At 62.0% G+C, this 15,039-nt stretch overlaps 1 protein-coding gene across 1 annotated transcript; it reads left to right on the plus strand.

Moving 5' to 3' along the window:
* The first annotated feature begins 2,144 nt into the window (after positions 1 to 2,144).
* On the plus strand, positions 2,145 to 6,433 carry SNAI1 (snail family transcriptional repressor 1). Its single transcript, XM_083873546.1, has 4 exons — positions 2,145 to 2,245; positions 3,039 to 3,542; positions 5,405 to 5,992; positions 6,114 to 6,433. Exons 1-3 carry the CDS (start codon positions 2,167 to 2,169, stop codon positions 5,584 to 5,586), a joined length of 765 nt encoding a protein of 254 aa, XP_083729672.1. The 5' UTR covers positions 2,145 to 2,166; the 3' UTR covers positions 5,587 to 5,992; positions 6,114 to 6,433.
* The last annotated feature ends 8,606 nt before the right edge of the window (positions 6,434 to 15,039 follow it).

A 15,039-nucleotide genomic window follows, 5' to 3' on the forward strand; every position in this document is an offset into this window, starting at 1 on the left:
TCCCCTCGCACACACAAGTCCTTTCCCCGCGCGGTGGTTGGAGCAGATCCGATTGTTACAGCGCAGACAGAGCACAGGAGTTCAGGGCTGGCGGCTGAAATAAACCCACCGCAGAGTGTTCTGGTGTCACTGTCCCGCTGCGGCCACATCCCCGGCAGGTGCAGAGCGCGGGGGGCACCGCCACAGCCCCGGGGGGACAAACGGGACACACTCGGTGATTTGTGTCCCCCAGAGCTCCGGGGGCACTTCCCCCCGAACTTCGGGCTGATCCGGGGATGAGTTTTACAGATAAACACCTGCTGAAAGCCAGGGGCAATTCTGCAGAGAGAGAGGGGTGGAAGATCCATCCCAGAGCTCACGGCTGCAGGGAAAGGGTTTGCAAATGCAGGACAGGGCTGTCCCTGCCCCAGGGAAGGGCTGGCGCTGAGCTCAGCCCTGCAGCCGCCGCTGCCAGTGGAAAAGCTCTGCTCCCACTTCTGCATTTCGCGTGGCTGTGGGCAAACAGTCAGTGCGGTGAGTGAGGCCGGCGGGGCGGGATGTGCCGTGAGACGGGGGGTCCCGGGGGCCCGGACACGGCCCTGCCCAGGGCAGCCCCAGCCCCGGCCCCAGTCCCAATCCCAGCCCCAGCCCCGGCCCCAGCCCCAGCCCCAGTCCCAGCCCCAATCCCAGCCCAGCCCAGCCCCATCCCCATCCTCATCCCCATCCCCAGTCCCAGCCCCAGTCCCATCCCCAGCCCCATCCCATCCCCAGCCCCAGCCCAGTCCCATTCTCTTCCCCAGCCCCATCCCCATCCCCATCCCCATCCCCAGCCCTGCCCCATTCCCAGCAGGTCCCGCTCCTCCTCTGCTCCTCCTCCCGCAGCTGGCCGGGGGGCGGCCCGGGGGTCCCGCAGCTGGCCCGGGGGGCGGCCCGGGGGTCCCGCAGCTGGCCGGGGGGGCGGCCCGGGGGTCCCGCAGCTGGCCCGGGGGGCGGCCCGGGGGTCCCGCAGCTGGCCGGGGGGCGGCCCGGGGGTCCCGCAGGTGCCCGGGGGGCGGCCCGCGGGTCCCGCTGCTGGCCCGGGGGGGCGGCCCGGGGGTCCCGCAGCAGGTGTCGGAGCCGTGCCCTGAGCGCTGCCCCCGGGGAAACCCCCGCGGGGCCGGGGCTGGAGCCCGGGCTGAGTTACCCGCCTGGAGGGTGGAAATCTCCTCTCACCGCTGCCCCGGGCCCTGATAGCCCAGCCCGGGCTCCTTCCCTGGGGCACAGGGCCCTGGGGAGCGTGTGCCCCTGTGCCCAGCGGGCTCTGGGAGCTGTGGGGAAGAGCCCGGGGGAGGCAGGAGGGGGGAGAACAGAGGGGACCTTGCTGGGGAATGGCTGAGCTGCTCAAAACCTCCCCAGCAGGAAGGGAATGTGTCTGGGCAGGTGCTCCCGACCCCTGGAGTCACCAGGGCTGTGCCGGCTCCATCCCGCGGCTCCAAAGCCGCTTTTCCCGGGGGATGATTAACCTGAAATGTGCTTTACCTCAGGGCTGTGTCCACAGGGGCCTGTCCCGCCCTGTCCCGCAGTGCACAGCCCTGGGCAGGGGAAGGACAGGCAGCAGGGGATCCCGCCGGGCACAGCGCCCTCCTGCAGCCCCCAGAGCCGCTCTGCCCGCCCTGGGCACGGCTGGGGGTCACTGCGGGGCTCCGGCCCGGGGAAACACCCGCCAGAGGGGCCGGGAGCGGCACCACCGGCTGTTCGGGCTCCGGTACCGGGCGGGGACCCCCGGGCTCCATCCCACAGCCCGGCCCGGCCCAGCCTGGGGCTCCATCCCACAGCCCGGCCACCCCCGGGCTCCATCCCACAGCCCGGCCACCCCCGGGCCCCATCCCACAGCCCGGCCACCCCCGGGGCTCCATCCCACAGCCCGGCCACCCCCGGGCTCCATCCCACAGCCCGGCCACCCCCGGGCCCCATCCCACAGCCCGGCCACCCCCGGGGCTCCATCCCACAGCCCGGTCCAGCCCAGCCCAGCCCGGCCCGGCCCCTCCCCAGCGGCGGGGCCAACACCTGCCCGTCCCCTCCCCTCCCGTCCCGTCCCGTCCATTGGCCGCAGCCCCGGGGGCGGCCCCTCTCCCCCCCTCTCCCCCGGCCCCGCTCGTTTATCAGCGGCGGCCCCGCGGGCCCGGCAGCGGCGGCTCCGGGCTCACCATGCCGCGCTCCTTCCTGGTCAAGAAACACTTCTCGGCCAGCAAGAAACCCAACTACAGCGAGCTGGAGAGCCAGGCCGGTGCGTGGACGGGCCGGGCCGGGCCGGGCTGGGCGGGGGCTCCACTGGGGGATCCCCCCGGGGTTCCCCGCAGGAGCGCCCGGGACTGACCGGCTTTTCTCGGGGCGGCGGATTTGTTGGTCCGTTTGGATTTTGCCGTGTCCCGGGATGCTGAGCCGCTCCCTGGCGCCCCGGGGGTGTGGGGGGCACCCCGGCTCCCTCCTGGGGCACCCATAGGTGCGGGGGGCGCTCCCGGTGCCGGGAACGGGCGGGACCGCGGGGTCTCCTCACCCCATCGCTCTCGGCTGGGCGGGCGGAGACGGGGGGTCCCTGCGGGGTGAGATCGGTCCCTGTGCCCTGTGGGGCGGGCTGGGCTCCCTTTCCTCTAACCACGGGGGTCCCCAGGGAGGGCGGGCCGGGTTTGGGGTCCCAGGGAGGGCCGGGTTTGGGGTCCCCAAGGGCTGGTCAGGTTTGACCCAAGGACGGCCGGGTTTGGGGGTCCCAGGGCTGGCCGGTTCGGGGATCCCCCTGACCCCAGGGCTGGCCGGGTTTGGGGTCCCAAGGACGGCCGGGTTTGGGGGTCCCAGGGCTGGCCGGGTTTGGGGATCCCCCTGACCCCGGGGCTGGCCGGGTTTGGGGTCCCAGGGCGGGCCGGTTTGGGGATCCCCCTGACCCCAGGGCTGGCCGGTTTGGGGTCCCAAGGAAGGGCCGGGTTTGGGGTCCCAGGGATGGCCGGTTCGGGGATCCCCCTGACCCGGGGGTGGCTCAGACCCCCAGCCCCGTCCCCGCCCCTCTGACCGCCTCCCCCCCGCAGCCGTGGCCGCCCCGCTGCTGTACGAGCCGTGTCCCCTGGCCGTGATCCCCCCGCCCGAGGTGCTGGGGCCCGGAGCCTACTACCCCCCTCTGGTGTGGGACGCGGGGCTGCTGTCCAGCCTGTTCCCCGGCGGGCCGGGCAGCGAGGCCGCCCCCGGAGCCGGCCCCGGGCTGGAGCTCACGGCGCTGTCCAGCGAGGAGGACGAGAGCAAGAGCTCGGGGCCCCCCAGCCCCGCCTCGGCCCCCCCGGCCGGGGAGCGGTTCCGCTGTGCCCGCTGCGCCAGGGCCTTCTCCACCTTCGCCGGCCTCTCCAAGCACAAGCAATCGCACTGCGACGCCCAGGCCAGGAAATCCTTCAGCTGCAAGTACTGCGAGAAGGAGTACGTGAGCCTGGGGGCTCTCAAGATGCACATCCGGAGCCACACGCTGCCCTGCGTCTGCAAGATGTGCGGGAAGGCCTTTTCCCGGCCCTGGCTGCTGCAGGGCCACATCCGGACACACACCGGTAATGTCCCCTCCTGTCCCCTCCTGTCCCCTCCTGTCCCCTCCTGTCCCCTTCCCTCCCTCCCTGCCCTTATCGCCTCCCTCTCTCTTCCCCGCGAATCGCCGGGCCGGGCGTTATCTGGGGAGATAAGGGTTTCCCAGACCCCCTTGGCACATCTCTCCAAAATGTCCTTTAAATATCCTCTCGGGACGGGGCGTGGGGTGAGGGCCCGGCCGGTAAATCTGTGCTGTGAGTGCAGGGCCGGAACAGCTCAGGATTGACCAAAGTGTCCTAAAGGGGGCTGGGACCCTGCTGGGAACAGCTCAGGATTCATCAAAATGTCCTAACGGGGGCTGAGAGCCTGCTGGAACAGCTCAGGATTGACCAAAATGTCCTAAAGCGGGGCTGGGAGCCTGCTGGGCCCCCCTTGTACACATTGGTGTGCCCAAAGCATCCCCCTGCCCCAGAGAGGGCTCAGCCTGCTGCCCACCCTCTGCTCGGTGCCCCGGGCAGGGGATGAGCCCTGCAAAGCCCGGCTCCAGGGCGGGGATAAACCCGGGGATGAGCCCTGCAAAGCCCGGCTCCAGGGCGGGGATAAACCCGGGGATGAGCCCTGCAAAGCCCGGCTCCAGGGCGGGGATAAACCCAGGGATGAGCCCTGCAAAGCCCGGCTCCAGGGCGGGGATAAACCCGGGGATGAGCCCTGCAAAGCCCGGCTCCAGGGCGGGGATAAACCCGGGAATGAGCCCTGCAAAGCCCGGCTCCAGGGCGGGGATAAACCCGGGAATGAGCCCTGCAAAACCCGGCTCCAGACTCGGGATGAGCCCGGGATAAGCCCGGCTCCAGGCCAGTGATATGCCCAGCTCCAAGCCCGGGATGAGCCCTGCAAAGCCCGGCTCCAGGGCGGTGATAAACCCGGGCTGAGCCCTTGTAAAGCCCGGCTCCAGGCCCAGGATGAGCCCTGCAAAAGCCCAGCCTCAGGGCGGTGATATGCTCGGTTCCAGGCCCGGGATGAGCCCGGCTCCAGGGTGGGGATTAGCCCGGGAATGTGCCCAGCTCCAGGCCCGATTATATCCCCGGTTCCAGGCCCGGGACAAGCCCTGCAAAGCCCGGTTCCAGGCCCGGGATAAACCCGGTGATATGCCCGGCTCCAGCCCCGGGACAAGCCCGCCCGGCCCCGGGCAGGTGCTGCAGACACCTGTTGGCTCAGGCCGGCCCCGCAGCTGCCAGCCCACCCCGCTGCCCCCACAGAGCTCCTCCCGGGCCCAGCATCCTTTGTGGGGCCGTGGGACGGTGTAATTGTGACTTGGCACTGATTTCACACCCTCTTAACGCGCTAAAGACGATGGCTGAAGGAAGCCGGGTAGACTTAATTGTGCTTTCCAAATTGAGCATACGCATTTTGTTTCCTCCAAAAGAGCCTTTTCTGGGGAGGAATTCGGCCTGGCCGGGCTTTTCAATGAGCAAAGGGGGAGCTCGGGGCTCGGAGGAGGAAATAGCTGCACTGGGGCCGGGCTGGCGCCTGGCAGCCGCTGCCTGCTATGATATAATTACCACACAGCGCTGCCTTTCCTGCCTCCTGCGAGCCCCTGGCCTGCCCGGGGATGTGTCTCCGTTTGTGTGTGACTCTGCAGATGTTTCCAGCCTTCATTTTCCCTACTTCTGGTTTTTTTTTTTTTTTTTTTTTTTTTTTTTTTTTTTTTTTTTTTTTTTTTTCTGGGAGCAGGCCATTCCCAAAGCTGGCGGTTCTCCCCCGAGCAATAACAACCAGCATTTCTTTTCACCCTGCTCCGCTCAAACTCGGGCTAATGAATGGCTCCTTCTCTGATACCCCCGCGTGTTGATGCGCCGGTTAATGGGCCGCGTTTCCCTCTGTCCCGCAGGTGAAAAGCCCTTTTCCTGCACGCACTGCAACCGCGCCTTTGCCGACCGCTCCAACCTGCGCGCCCACCTGCAGACCCACTCGGATGTGAAGAAGTACCAGTGCAAAAGCTGCTCCCGGACTTTCTCCCGCATGTCGCTGCTGCACAAGCACGAGGAGACGGGCTGCTCCGGCTCTCGCTGAGGACTCTCCGCTCACCAATAGCCCCCCGTGTTATCACTAGTGTTATCACTAGTTTCTCTAGGGGTCAGTTCCCCCCGTGGCCATGGCAGGGCTGGGCGCTGCTCCTCGGGACCCTCACGCTCCTCACTCGGTGCCTCCAGTGCAATCAATGCAAGAGCCTGGGCAGAGTTTGCCGGGCTGGAAGGGACCCGGCAGGATGATGGAGCTCCTTCTCCTGGGGCTGTGCAGGACACCCCGAGACCCCACCGTGTGCCTGAGGTCATTGCCCGAAAAAACATTTCCTGAGCTCGGACGGGCTGTGACCATCCTCCCGTCCTGGTCTGGGGGTGCTGGGGGTGAGACTGGGGGGTCACGGTCCTGTCCCAGGTCCTGTCCCAGCCCCTGGGGGGTCACAGCCCTGTCCCAGGTCCTGCCACACCCCTGGGGGTGCAGGGTGGGAGACTTGGGGGTCACAGCCCTGCCCCAGGTCCTGCCCCAGCCCCTGGGGGTGCAGGGTGGGAGACTGGGGGGTCACAGTCCTGCCCCAGGTCCTGCCCTGGCCCCTGGGGGTGCAGCCTGGGCTGGGAGACTGGGGGGTCACAGTCCTGCTCCAGGTCCTGTCCCGGCCCCTGGGGGTGCAGGGCTGGGCTCGGTGCTGGGCTGGGGGGTCACAGTCCTGCCCCAGGTCCTGCCCCACCCCCTGGGCAGGTGCCCCCCTTGCACCTTGCAGGGCTGGACCTTCATTCACCCCCGGCCCTGTGCTGGGATTCAACACTGCCACCATGTAGCTTGAGGGGGTTTTGGGTTGATTCTTTTTAATTTTTTTTTTTTTTTTTTTTTTTTTTTTTTTTTTTTTTTTTTTTTTTTTTTTTGAGTAACACCATAACCACTCGGTAACTTTTTAAGAACCAGTATTTTTAATTTTTTTTTTTTTTTTTTAATGAAGGACAAACACTCCCCCATACCCCGAGTGTATATAACCCGCCTGTAGAAGGTGTAACTATGCAATAATACAGTACCCCAGTAGTTGTGAAGCAGCTGCCTCTCCCCAGCAGCACAATGACAATTTGCAATGCCTGCGAGATTAACAGTGTCCCTGAAAGGCGGGGGTAGCAGCCATTCCAAACCCCGGCCCTGTTTACAGAGCAGCTATGCACTCAAGCACCTGTTAATATGACTCTTAACAACTGCTTTTCAAGAGAACTGTGACTAATAGCGGGCACTTGTCAGCTGATACAATGGTGGCCTGTCCCAGGGCTGCCCATCGACAGGTGTGTGCCAAAAGCCCTATTTATGGGCATTGACAGGTGCCTCCTGAATGCATCTTTCTTTGGACGTTGTTTTCACCGAATCATTTACAAAGAGGATGTTTACATTTCAAAGGTACACTGGTATTTATATATATATATATATATTATTTTTTGTTTTGTTTTTGGTGCCACGAATTTTGTACTGATGAAACTTTTTTTATATAATGATATACAATTTATTGATATTCAATAAAAGCGTTAATTTATAATCTGGGGTCTGGTGAGTGCTTGGGGTGGATGGGGGGCTGTCAGGGGAGGGTGCTGGGCTCAGCTCTGCTCTCCTCCCACCTGGCGTTCCCGGCTCTGCCTGCAGGTGACTGGAGGGCGGAATTTGCCGGGGGGAATGTGGAGCAGCTGGGCTGGGGCTGCACTGGGTGTCCCAAATCCCTGTGGGAAGGCACAGGAGCTGCCCCTGTCCCTGCCCGGGTGGCCGATGGTGTCCCCATGGAGCTCCTGTGGCTCCCCCGTGTCCCTGAGCCCCCCCCGGGGAGCAGCTCGGGGCTCTGTCCCTCTGTCACCTCTGTCCCGGGTGACAGAGCTGCCTCTGGCTCTCCTGAGCCCCCCCGGGGACCCCCCAGCTCCAGGGAGGGGGACCCGATGTGGGTGTGGGGCAGCAGAGCTGGCACAGCTCAATGTCACCGCAGGGCTCTGCAGGAGGGGCAGGAGGGGCTGTCCCTGGCCTGGGGGACACCAGGGGCTGTCCCTGGCTTGGGGGGCACCAGGGGGCTGTCCTAGGCCTGGGGGACACCGAGGGGACAGGAGGGGCTGTCCCTGGCCTGGGGGGGCACCAGGGGCTGTCCCCAGCCTGGGGGACACCGAGGGGACAGGAGGGGCTGTCCCTGGCCTGGGGGGGCACCAGGGGCTGTCCCCAGCCTGGGGGACACCGAGGGACAGGAGAAGCTGTCCCTGGCTTGGGGGACACTATGGGGACAGGATGGGCTGTCCCTGGCTTGGGGAGCACTAGGGGGCTGTCCTAGGCCTGGGGGACACCGAGGGACAAGAGGGGCTGTCCCCAGCCTGGGGGGGGCACCAGGGGCTGTCCCTGGCCTGGGGGACACTGAGGGGCAGGTGCTGTGGGGTACCCCAGGATCCCCCTCCAGGGTTCCCATAATGAAACCCCCAATCCCCCAAACCACCTGCCCTGCACCTTCCCAGCCTCCTCCAAATTCAGGAGGCTTCAGACGCTGCTCCAGGCTCACCGCCCGCCTCCCCAGGGGATGGAATTTGTCCTCCCCGCATTCCCTCGGTGCCATGTCCCGGCCATTGCTTCCAGCCGGGGAATAAAGGAGTTTTCATCCCTCTCATCCCCCCCATCCTCCGGGCTCCCCGCGCCCTGGCCGGGGCTGTTGGAGCAGGAAGATGTGTGTGGCTGTAAAAATCACCAGAGCTGCTGCTCGGCCCTTCTTTAATTAAGAGCTCACCCGGTATAAACTGACTTTCCCAGCCGAGTTGGACTCATTACTCGATTATTAAGCAGGGGCAGGAAGTTTTGGGTTTGCTCTTGTGTGTGCTTTTCTTCCTTTTCCCAACAGGAAGCGGGGGAGGGGCACTAATTACTTTCAGCTTTCCATCCATAAAATCCTGGAGCCGCAAAAAAAAATAAATTAAAAAAAAAAAAGAAAAAAAAAAAAAGAAAAAAAAAAAAAAGGGCCAAATTTTGAGAAGGGACCACCTGCAGGAGCTGGAAAGAAGGATGGAGGAGTTGGTGTGTCCCCACAGCCCCATCAAGGTACAAACCGGGCCCAGGCAAGCCTGGGCTCCGCTGGCAAATCCCGCTGGCATTCAAACACAAATGCAGCCTTAAAACAACACAAATGCAGCCTTAAAACACTGAGAAAAAAAAAAAAAAAAAGAAAAAAAAAAAAAGAAAAAAACAAATGCTGCCTGTTGTGAATGACAAAAGCACAGCCCGGTGGCATTTGGGCTGCTGGATCTGCCCCTTGTCCTGTGCCCTGGGGACACTCACTGTGTACAGGTGATGTCCCTGTGCTCTCAGAGCTCCCCATACAGGTGATGTTTGGGCCCTCAGAGCTCCCCATACAGGTGATGTCCCTCAGAGCTCCCCATACAGGTGATGTCCCTGTGCCCCCAGAGCTCCCCATACAGGTGATGTTTGGGCCCTCAGAGCTCCCCATACAGGTGATGTCTGTGCTCTCAGAGCTCCCCATACAGGTGATGTCCCCATGGCTCTCAGAGCTCCCCATACAGGTGATGTCCCCTGTGCTCTCAGAGCTCCCCATACAGGTGATGTCCCTGTGCTCTCAGAGCTCCCCATACAGGTGATGTCCCTGTGCTCTCAGAGCTCCCCATACAGGTGATGTCTGTGCTCTCAGAGCTCCCCATACAGGTGATGTCCCCATGGCTCTCAGAGCTCCCAGCTGTGCTCCAGCTGCTGTCCCCTCCTCGGGCTCCCCATCTCTCCTTTTCTCACCAGCTGCTCCATTTACCGCCGCAAAATCATTTCTTTTTCCCACCTGGGGGGTGTTGGGGTGAGCAGGGGGCCAAGGACCGTGGCCAGGGACACTCTTGGGTGCAGCTCCACACCAGGCTCATCCCACCCGGCCTCTCCCCACCCCTACAGAGCTTTGGGGCTCAGTGACAGGGAAATACACCGGGAGCTGGGGCTGAGGATGGGCAGGTTTCCTTCTCACCCCATTTTCTGTAGGGCAGCGCCGTCCTGCCCTGGGCCCCCTGAGCCTGGGGACATCCAGCCAGGCCTGGGGGGTCTGTGGCCAAAGCTCAGCAGGTTCCCTTCTCCCTTTAACGCCCCAGGACCCCAAATCCCGGTAAAGGGACCGGGTTAGGGTTAGGGTTAGGGTTAGGGTTAGAGTTAGGGTTAGGGTTAGGGTTAGGGCCGGGCAGGGCTCAGTGCCGGGGGCGGGGGGCGATGAGCCGAGGAACCATTTGGTGACCACCTTGTGTGACCATCTGGAATAGATTTCGGTGTCAGTAAAGGCTCGGTGGAATGAGGAGCCCGGCAGGTACCGGGAGCGGCTCCGGGGCTGCCCCCGAGCGTTTGAACTGCACTGTTCTCTTTAAACAGGCACGTACAGCCCCCTCGGCTCCTGGAGCCCCTTCAAAGTGCCTTTTCCTCCCTGAGAGGAGCCGTGTTTCCCCCCTCCCTGACCCGATGTGGGACTGAGGGTGGTGGGGAGGCCACCCCGCCGTGGGAGCCCCCCCGGGCAGGGCCATGTGGAGATTTGGGTTAAAAAGGGCTTTGAGGCTTCTGTGCTGCCATTTGAACTCATCCCGTCCTGGCTCTGAAAGCATCTGGAGCATCCCAGGGGCGATGGGGAGGGAAGCAGGAGGATTAGAGCCACCTTTGCAGAGGCTAAACTTCATCTCCTCAGTCATTTGGGGGTCGCAGTTCCCAAAATTTCCTTTTTTCACCTCTCTCTGTGTCCCCATCTCTCCCAAGGACAGGCTCGGGGCACACCTGGTCCTTGTGCTGGGAGGGTGAAGAGGAGCTCTGGGGGCCCCCAGAACGCCTCCTGCCACCTCCAGAGAGGCAGAAAGCAAAAAATAAAATCTACTTTCTTCTACTGTCGGTGCAAACCCATCTGACAGAATTCTGAGGATTCTGTGACCTCCTGCACCCCCAGGAGCATTTCCATCCTCTGAGCTCAGCCCTCACTGTGCAGCAGCCAAATCCTTCTCCTGGCTCTTCCCTTGGCTGGGGCAACCTGAACAAACAAACAAACAAACCAACCAACAAACAAACAAACCCGGGCAGGATCCAGGGAAAGGCCCCGGGGTTGTCTCATCGCTCCTGGTTTGGGGCAGGGAGTGAGCAGAGCTCTGGGGCAGAAGCTGGGCTGGCTCTGGGGTGACCAGCAGGGACAATGTGCATTTCCCATCACCATAACCGGGCTGCAGGAGGTGTGTGAGGCTTTCCCTGCCCGGATGAGCACAGCAGGTGCCGGTGCAGGGCTCAGGATGTCAACAGTGGGGCCCTAAAGCCCCGTCCATTAACAGCTCCCCGTCAGCAGCGGGGTTCATAAACAAACTGCAGGTGTAGTTATTGTTTTTGTGCCTCTGGCCTATTGACACGAGCAATAATCTCCAATTAATCTTTAATCGGATGATGAACTGATGTGAGCCTTCCCGTGAGGACAGAGCACAGCAAAGGCAGGAGGGGAGGCCTGGACAGCCCTGGGGCTGCAGGGCTGAAATAAAGGAGTGAGATATCCTGAAATATCCTGAAATAAAGGTGCTGTCACCCTGTGGATGTCAGTGGCCTGGGTGCCAGCACTGCTGTGGTCCTGCTGTGTCTGCACTCACCTGTCCAGGCACCCCCTGTCCCCAGGGTGTCCCTGCCCGTCCCCAGAGCAGGGCACAGGGTGATGTCCACTTGCCTGATGGACACAAAAGGACACTCACACTGACCAGTTGTGAGATGAGGAAGAAGGAGGTTTATTTTGGGTTTTGGGTTTAAATAGTGTTTGGACTTTGACCAGTGACTGGGGGATGAGGTTGACACCTCTCTGACCCCAGTGGTCAAGCCAGAAATCCACCAGTTTGTCCTTCCCACAAGAAGGAATGCATGAATTACAAACCATCACTCTTTGTTTACGTTACAATGCGTGAGAAACTCCAGCACAGAAATGTAAAACCTCAGAAGGCTGAAAAATCATGGTGAGAGCCCACCTCACCCCTGGGCTGCACCGAGCCCCAGAAAACCATCAGCCAAGGGCTGGTGTGAGTAATTCCCTTACCTAAGGATGGGCACTGGTGTTATTTTTGCCCTTAGAGGGGCAACACGTTGTGCTGTGGGTGTGGACCCTCACAGAGGACAGCAGGCAGGCAGCAGGTCAAACATGGAAATCTCTTTATTATCTGACTCCAATTTACTTATATACACTTTGTACAGAGGGCCAGGATTGGCCCAAGGAGGTCACAACCTCCCGACCCCATTGGTCACTTTTATTTTTAATCAAGTTCTCTCTCAGAGAACAACTATGCAAAACACACAGGTAAATTTTAAGAATACAATATTGTTTACATCAAGCAGCGTGAGAACGGTGCTGCAAAGGTTCCAACACTTGAAAGCAGGAAAATTAGGGGTGACACACTGGCCCCAGGGCCACCAGCACAGCCAGCAGTGCCCAGTGTCCCCTCCAGTGTCCCCTCCCTGCCAGAGGGAACCCCAGCCTGTGCCTGCCCTACAATCCAGTGCTGTAACTCACTGGAGACCTGCCTAGAAAATCATCAGAAAGTATTTTAAACCCAACATTTTATACATCTGCACGGATCACCCTGTGCTTTGCCGGGCTCCCCGACAGCAATGCCAGGCCTGTTTGACTTTTCCCCAGTAAAAAGTCTCACGTTTCCCTGGAGGAGATTGGCGGCTCCCGAGCCAATTAGGCCGGGTTTCCCTCCACCTCCGCATTTTCCACGCAGGGTTATGCTGGCGACACTTTGTCTGTGGCTGCTCCGGGAGGATGGAGCCGCTCACTGAGGCTCCTTTGCCGCCGTGCAGGGTGAGGAACTGGCGGCGTGTTGTGGCTCAGAGTCCTGTCCCCTTGCAAAGGGCTTCAAGGGCCTGCCTTGTGTCATTGCTCAATTAGCCTGTTGGTAATAGCACTTCATTAGGCAGACAGCTCCTATTCACTGCCCTTGATCCACTTCCTAAAGCCGGGGCTGCGGCCATTGAGCGCTTTTCCCGATTTCCTCATGGGGCAGAAAGTGGATTTGGAGAGTGGCCCTGGAGTGGGAGAGGGGAGTGATCCTGTGGCTGTGGGCAGGGCGGGCTCTGCCACTGGTGTTACTGGTGCTACTGGTGTCCCTGGTGTCACTGGAGTCACTGGTGTCACTGGTGTTACTGGTGTTACTGGTGTTACTGGTGTTACTGGTGTTACTGGTGTGTGTCACTGGTGTCACTGGTGTTACTGGTGTTACTGGTGTTACTGGTGTGTGTCACTGGTGTCACTGGTGTTACTGGTGTTACTGGTGTCACTGCTGTGTGTCACTGGTGTTACTGGTGTCACTGGTCTCACTGGTGCCACTGCTGTCACTGGTGTTACTGCTGTGACTGGTGTCACTGGTGTTACTGGTACCACTGGTGTCACTCCTGCCACTGGTGTCACTGGTGCCACTGGTGTCACTGGTGCCACTCCTGTCACTCTTCCCAGTTCTGCCCCTCGGGGCCAGGGGTGGCCCAGCCCCGGCAGCTCCGGGCTGGCAGGGAAGGCAGAGCAGCTGCCCCTCTCAGAAATGAGGCTGTTAACGGGGGAATTGTGGTGAGTTGTGGTGTCGAGCCGTGTGTCAGCACAGGAATGACCCGTCCCTGCCCAGCCGGGTGTGAGCCCAGCCAGGGACACTCCTGTGGCCCCGGCCCTGCTGAGCCGCTCCATCCCAGCCGAGCCTTGCTCCGCTCCTCGGGGGGACAGGAGGAAAAGCCACTCATTGAATTTCTGTTTTATTTCCTCCCCCACGCTCTCGGTGACACGCAGGACGGTGGAAACCAGAGTGGGGTAGGAAGTGGTGCGAGGGCAGCGCAGGAAACCGATGTGTGTCAGGAAAGGATGTCAGGGGAGCCAGGGAGGGGCTGGGGCTGCCCTGCCCTGCCCTGTGCCCTGCCCATCCCTGCCCATCCCTGCCCTGCCCTGCCCTGCCCTGCCCATCCCTGCCCTGCCCTGCCCATCTCTGCCCTGCCCATCCCTGCCCTGCCCTGTGCCCTGCCCTGTGCCCTGCCCATCCCTGCCCTGCCCTGCCCTGCCCTGCCCATCCCTGCCCATCCCTGCCCTGCCCTGCCCTGCCCATCCCTGCCCTGCCTGCCCTGCCCTGCCCATCCCTGCCCTGCCCTGCCCTGCCCTGCCCTGCCCTGCCCATCCCTGCCCTGCCCATCCCTGCCCATCCCTGCCCTGCCCTGCCCTGCCCATCCCTGCCCATCCCTGCCCTGCCCTGCCCTGCCCTGCCCATCCCTGCCCATCCCTGCCCTGCCCAGCCCTGCCCTGCCCAGCCCTGCCCAGCCCTGCCCATCCCATCCCATCCCATCCCTGCCCTGCCCTGCCCTGCCCTGCCCTGCCCTGCCCTGCCCAGCCCATCCCTGCCCTGCCCTGCCCTGCCCAGCCCTGCCCGCACTCAGAGCCCTTCCCCTGCCTCTGGAGGGATCTGCTGCCGCTCCAGGTGGGGACAGAGCAAATTCAGAGGTGCAGGGAGCTCACAGCCCAGCCCGGGCAGCACCAAGTGAAATGTTCTCCATGTTCTGCCTGTCCAGTTGGCCTCAAAGCCTGTGGGGTCCTGCAGGTCCCCCAAATCCCCCCACCACAATGGCCAGATGTGGCCCCTCAGCCTGGGGCCTCAACCTCCCACAGCCCCATCCACCTCCCAGAGCATCCACCAGCTTCACGGGCCCTGCTGCCACGGGAGGAGCTGGCCTCCCCTACCCCATAAAAAAATAACCTTTGCCAGACTTGGGAAAGATTCCTCTAAAGACAGAAGTGACTTTATGTCAAAAGAAGTACCGGGGTAGGAAAGTTTACTGCCCTGGTTACAGCAGCTGCTGACTGTGATCAATATCATCTAAATCCCCCCCCTAAACCTCACTTTCCAGCAATAACCTTCCATCATCACTTCCACAGGGCTGCAGGGCAGCAACGTGGGGCCCAGCCTGGCTGGAAAAATTCACAGTTATTGGTAGCTGTGACTCAGATGAGGAGCTGGATGCAGAGGCTCTGGTAGATGGCAAATGGTTCCCTCCAAATGGTCTTTTGGAGCCTCCAGGAGCCAAACCTGGCCCGTGCCTGTGGGACAATCCTGCTGCTGCTGGGGAGGAGGGGAGGGCTGGGGTGTCACACACATCACCCAGAGGAAACCCCAAACCTTCCTCCGTTTGAGCAAACACCTTGTTTTCATTCAAACCCTTTTGCCATTTCGTGCTGCTGGCTACTGCTCTCGGAAAGGAAATAGCTGTCCCATAAATAAAGGGTGGTGGGAGGGAGCCCGGGGGAGGCTCTGGGGGCAGATGCAGGATGCTTCTCTCAGCTGCTCCAGCTCAGGGCTGCAGAGCACCAGGGCAGAGCTGCTCCCTGCCAGATGTGGCCACACCTGGGGCACCCCCAGCCCTGCCCTCATCACCCCCTGCACCCTCCCCACGAGCTGGGGCTGTGCTGGGGGCTGTCCCTGCTGTGAGCCCTGGGCTGGGGCTCCTGGGCTGGGGCTC

The sequence above is a fragment of the Zosterops lateralis genome, assembly GCF_965231275.1.
Source record: "Zosterops lateralis genome assembly, chromosome: 16".
NCBI lineage: Eukaryota > Metazoa > Chordata > Aves > Passeriformes > Zosteropidae > Zosterops > Zosterops lateralis.

What these genes read in the sequence shown, in the direction of transcription:
- SNAI1 (XM_083873546.1), top strand. Translation starts at nt 2,167, where the DNA reads ATGCCGCGCTCCTTCCTGGTCAAGAAACACTTCTCGGCCAGCAAGAAA. An exon ending in CGAGCTGGAGAGCCAGGCCG is followed by an intron (nt 2,246 to 3,038) that starts GTGCGTGGACGG and finishes TCCCCCCCGCAG; the next exon opens with CCGTGGCCGCCCCGCTGCTG. An exon ending in CCACATCCGGACACACACCG is followed by an intron (nt 3,543 to 5,404) that starts GTAATGTCCCCT and finishes TCTGTCCCGCAG; the next exon opens with GTGAAAAGCCCTTTTCCTGC.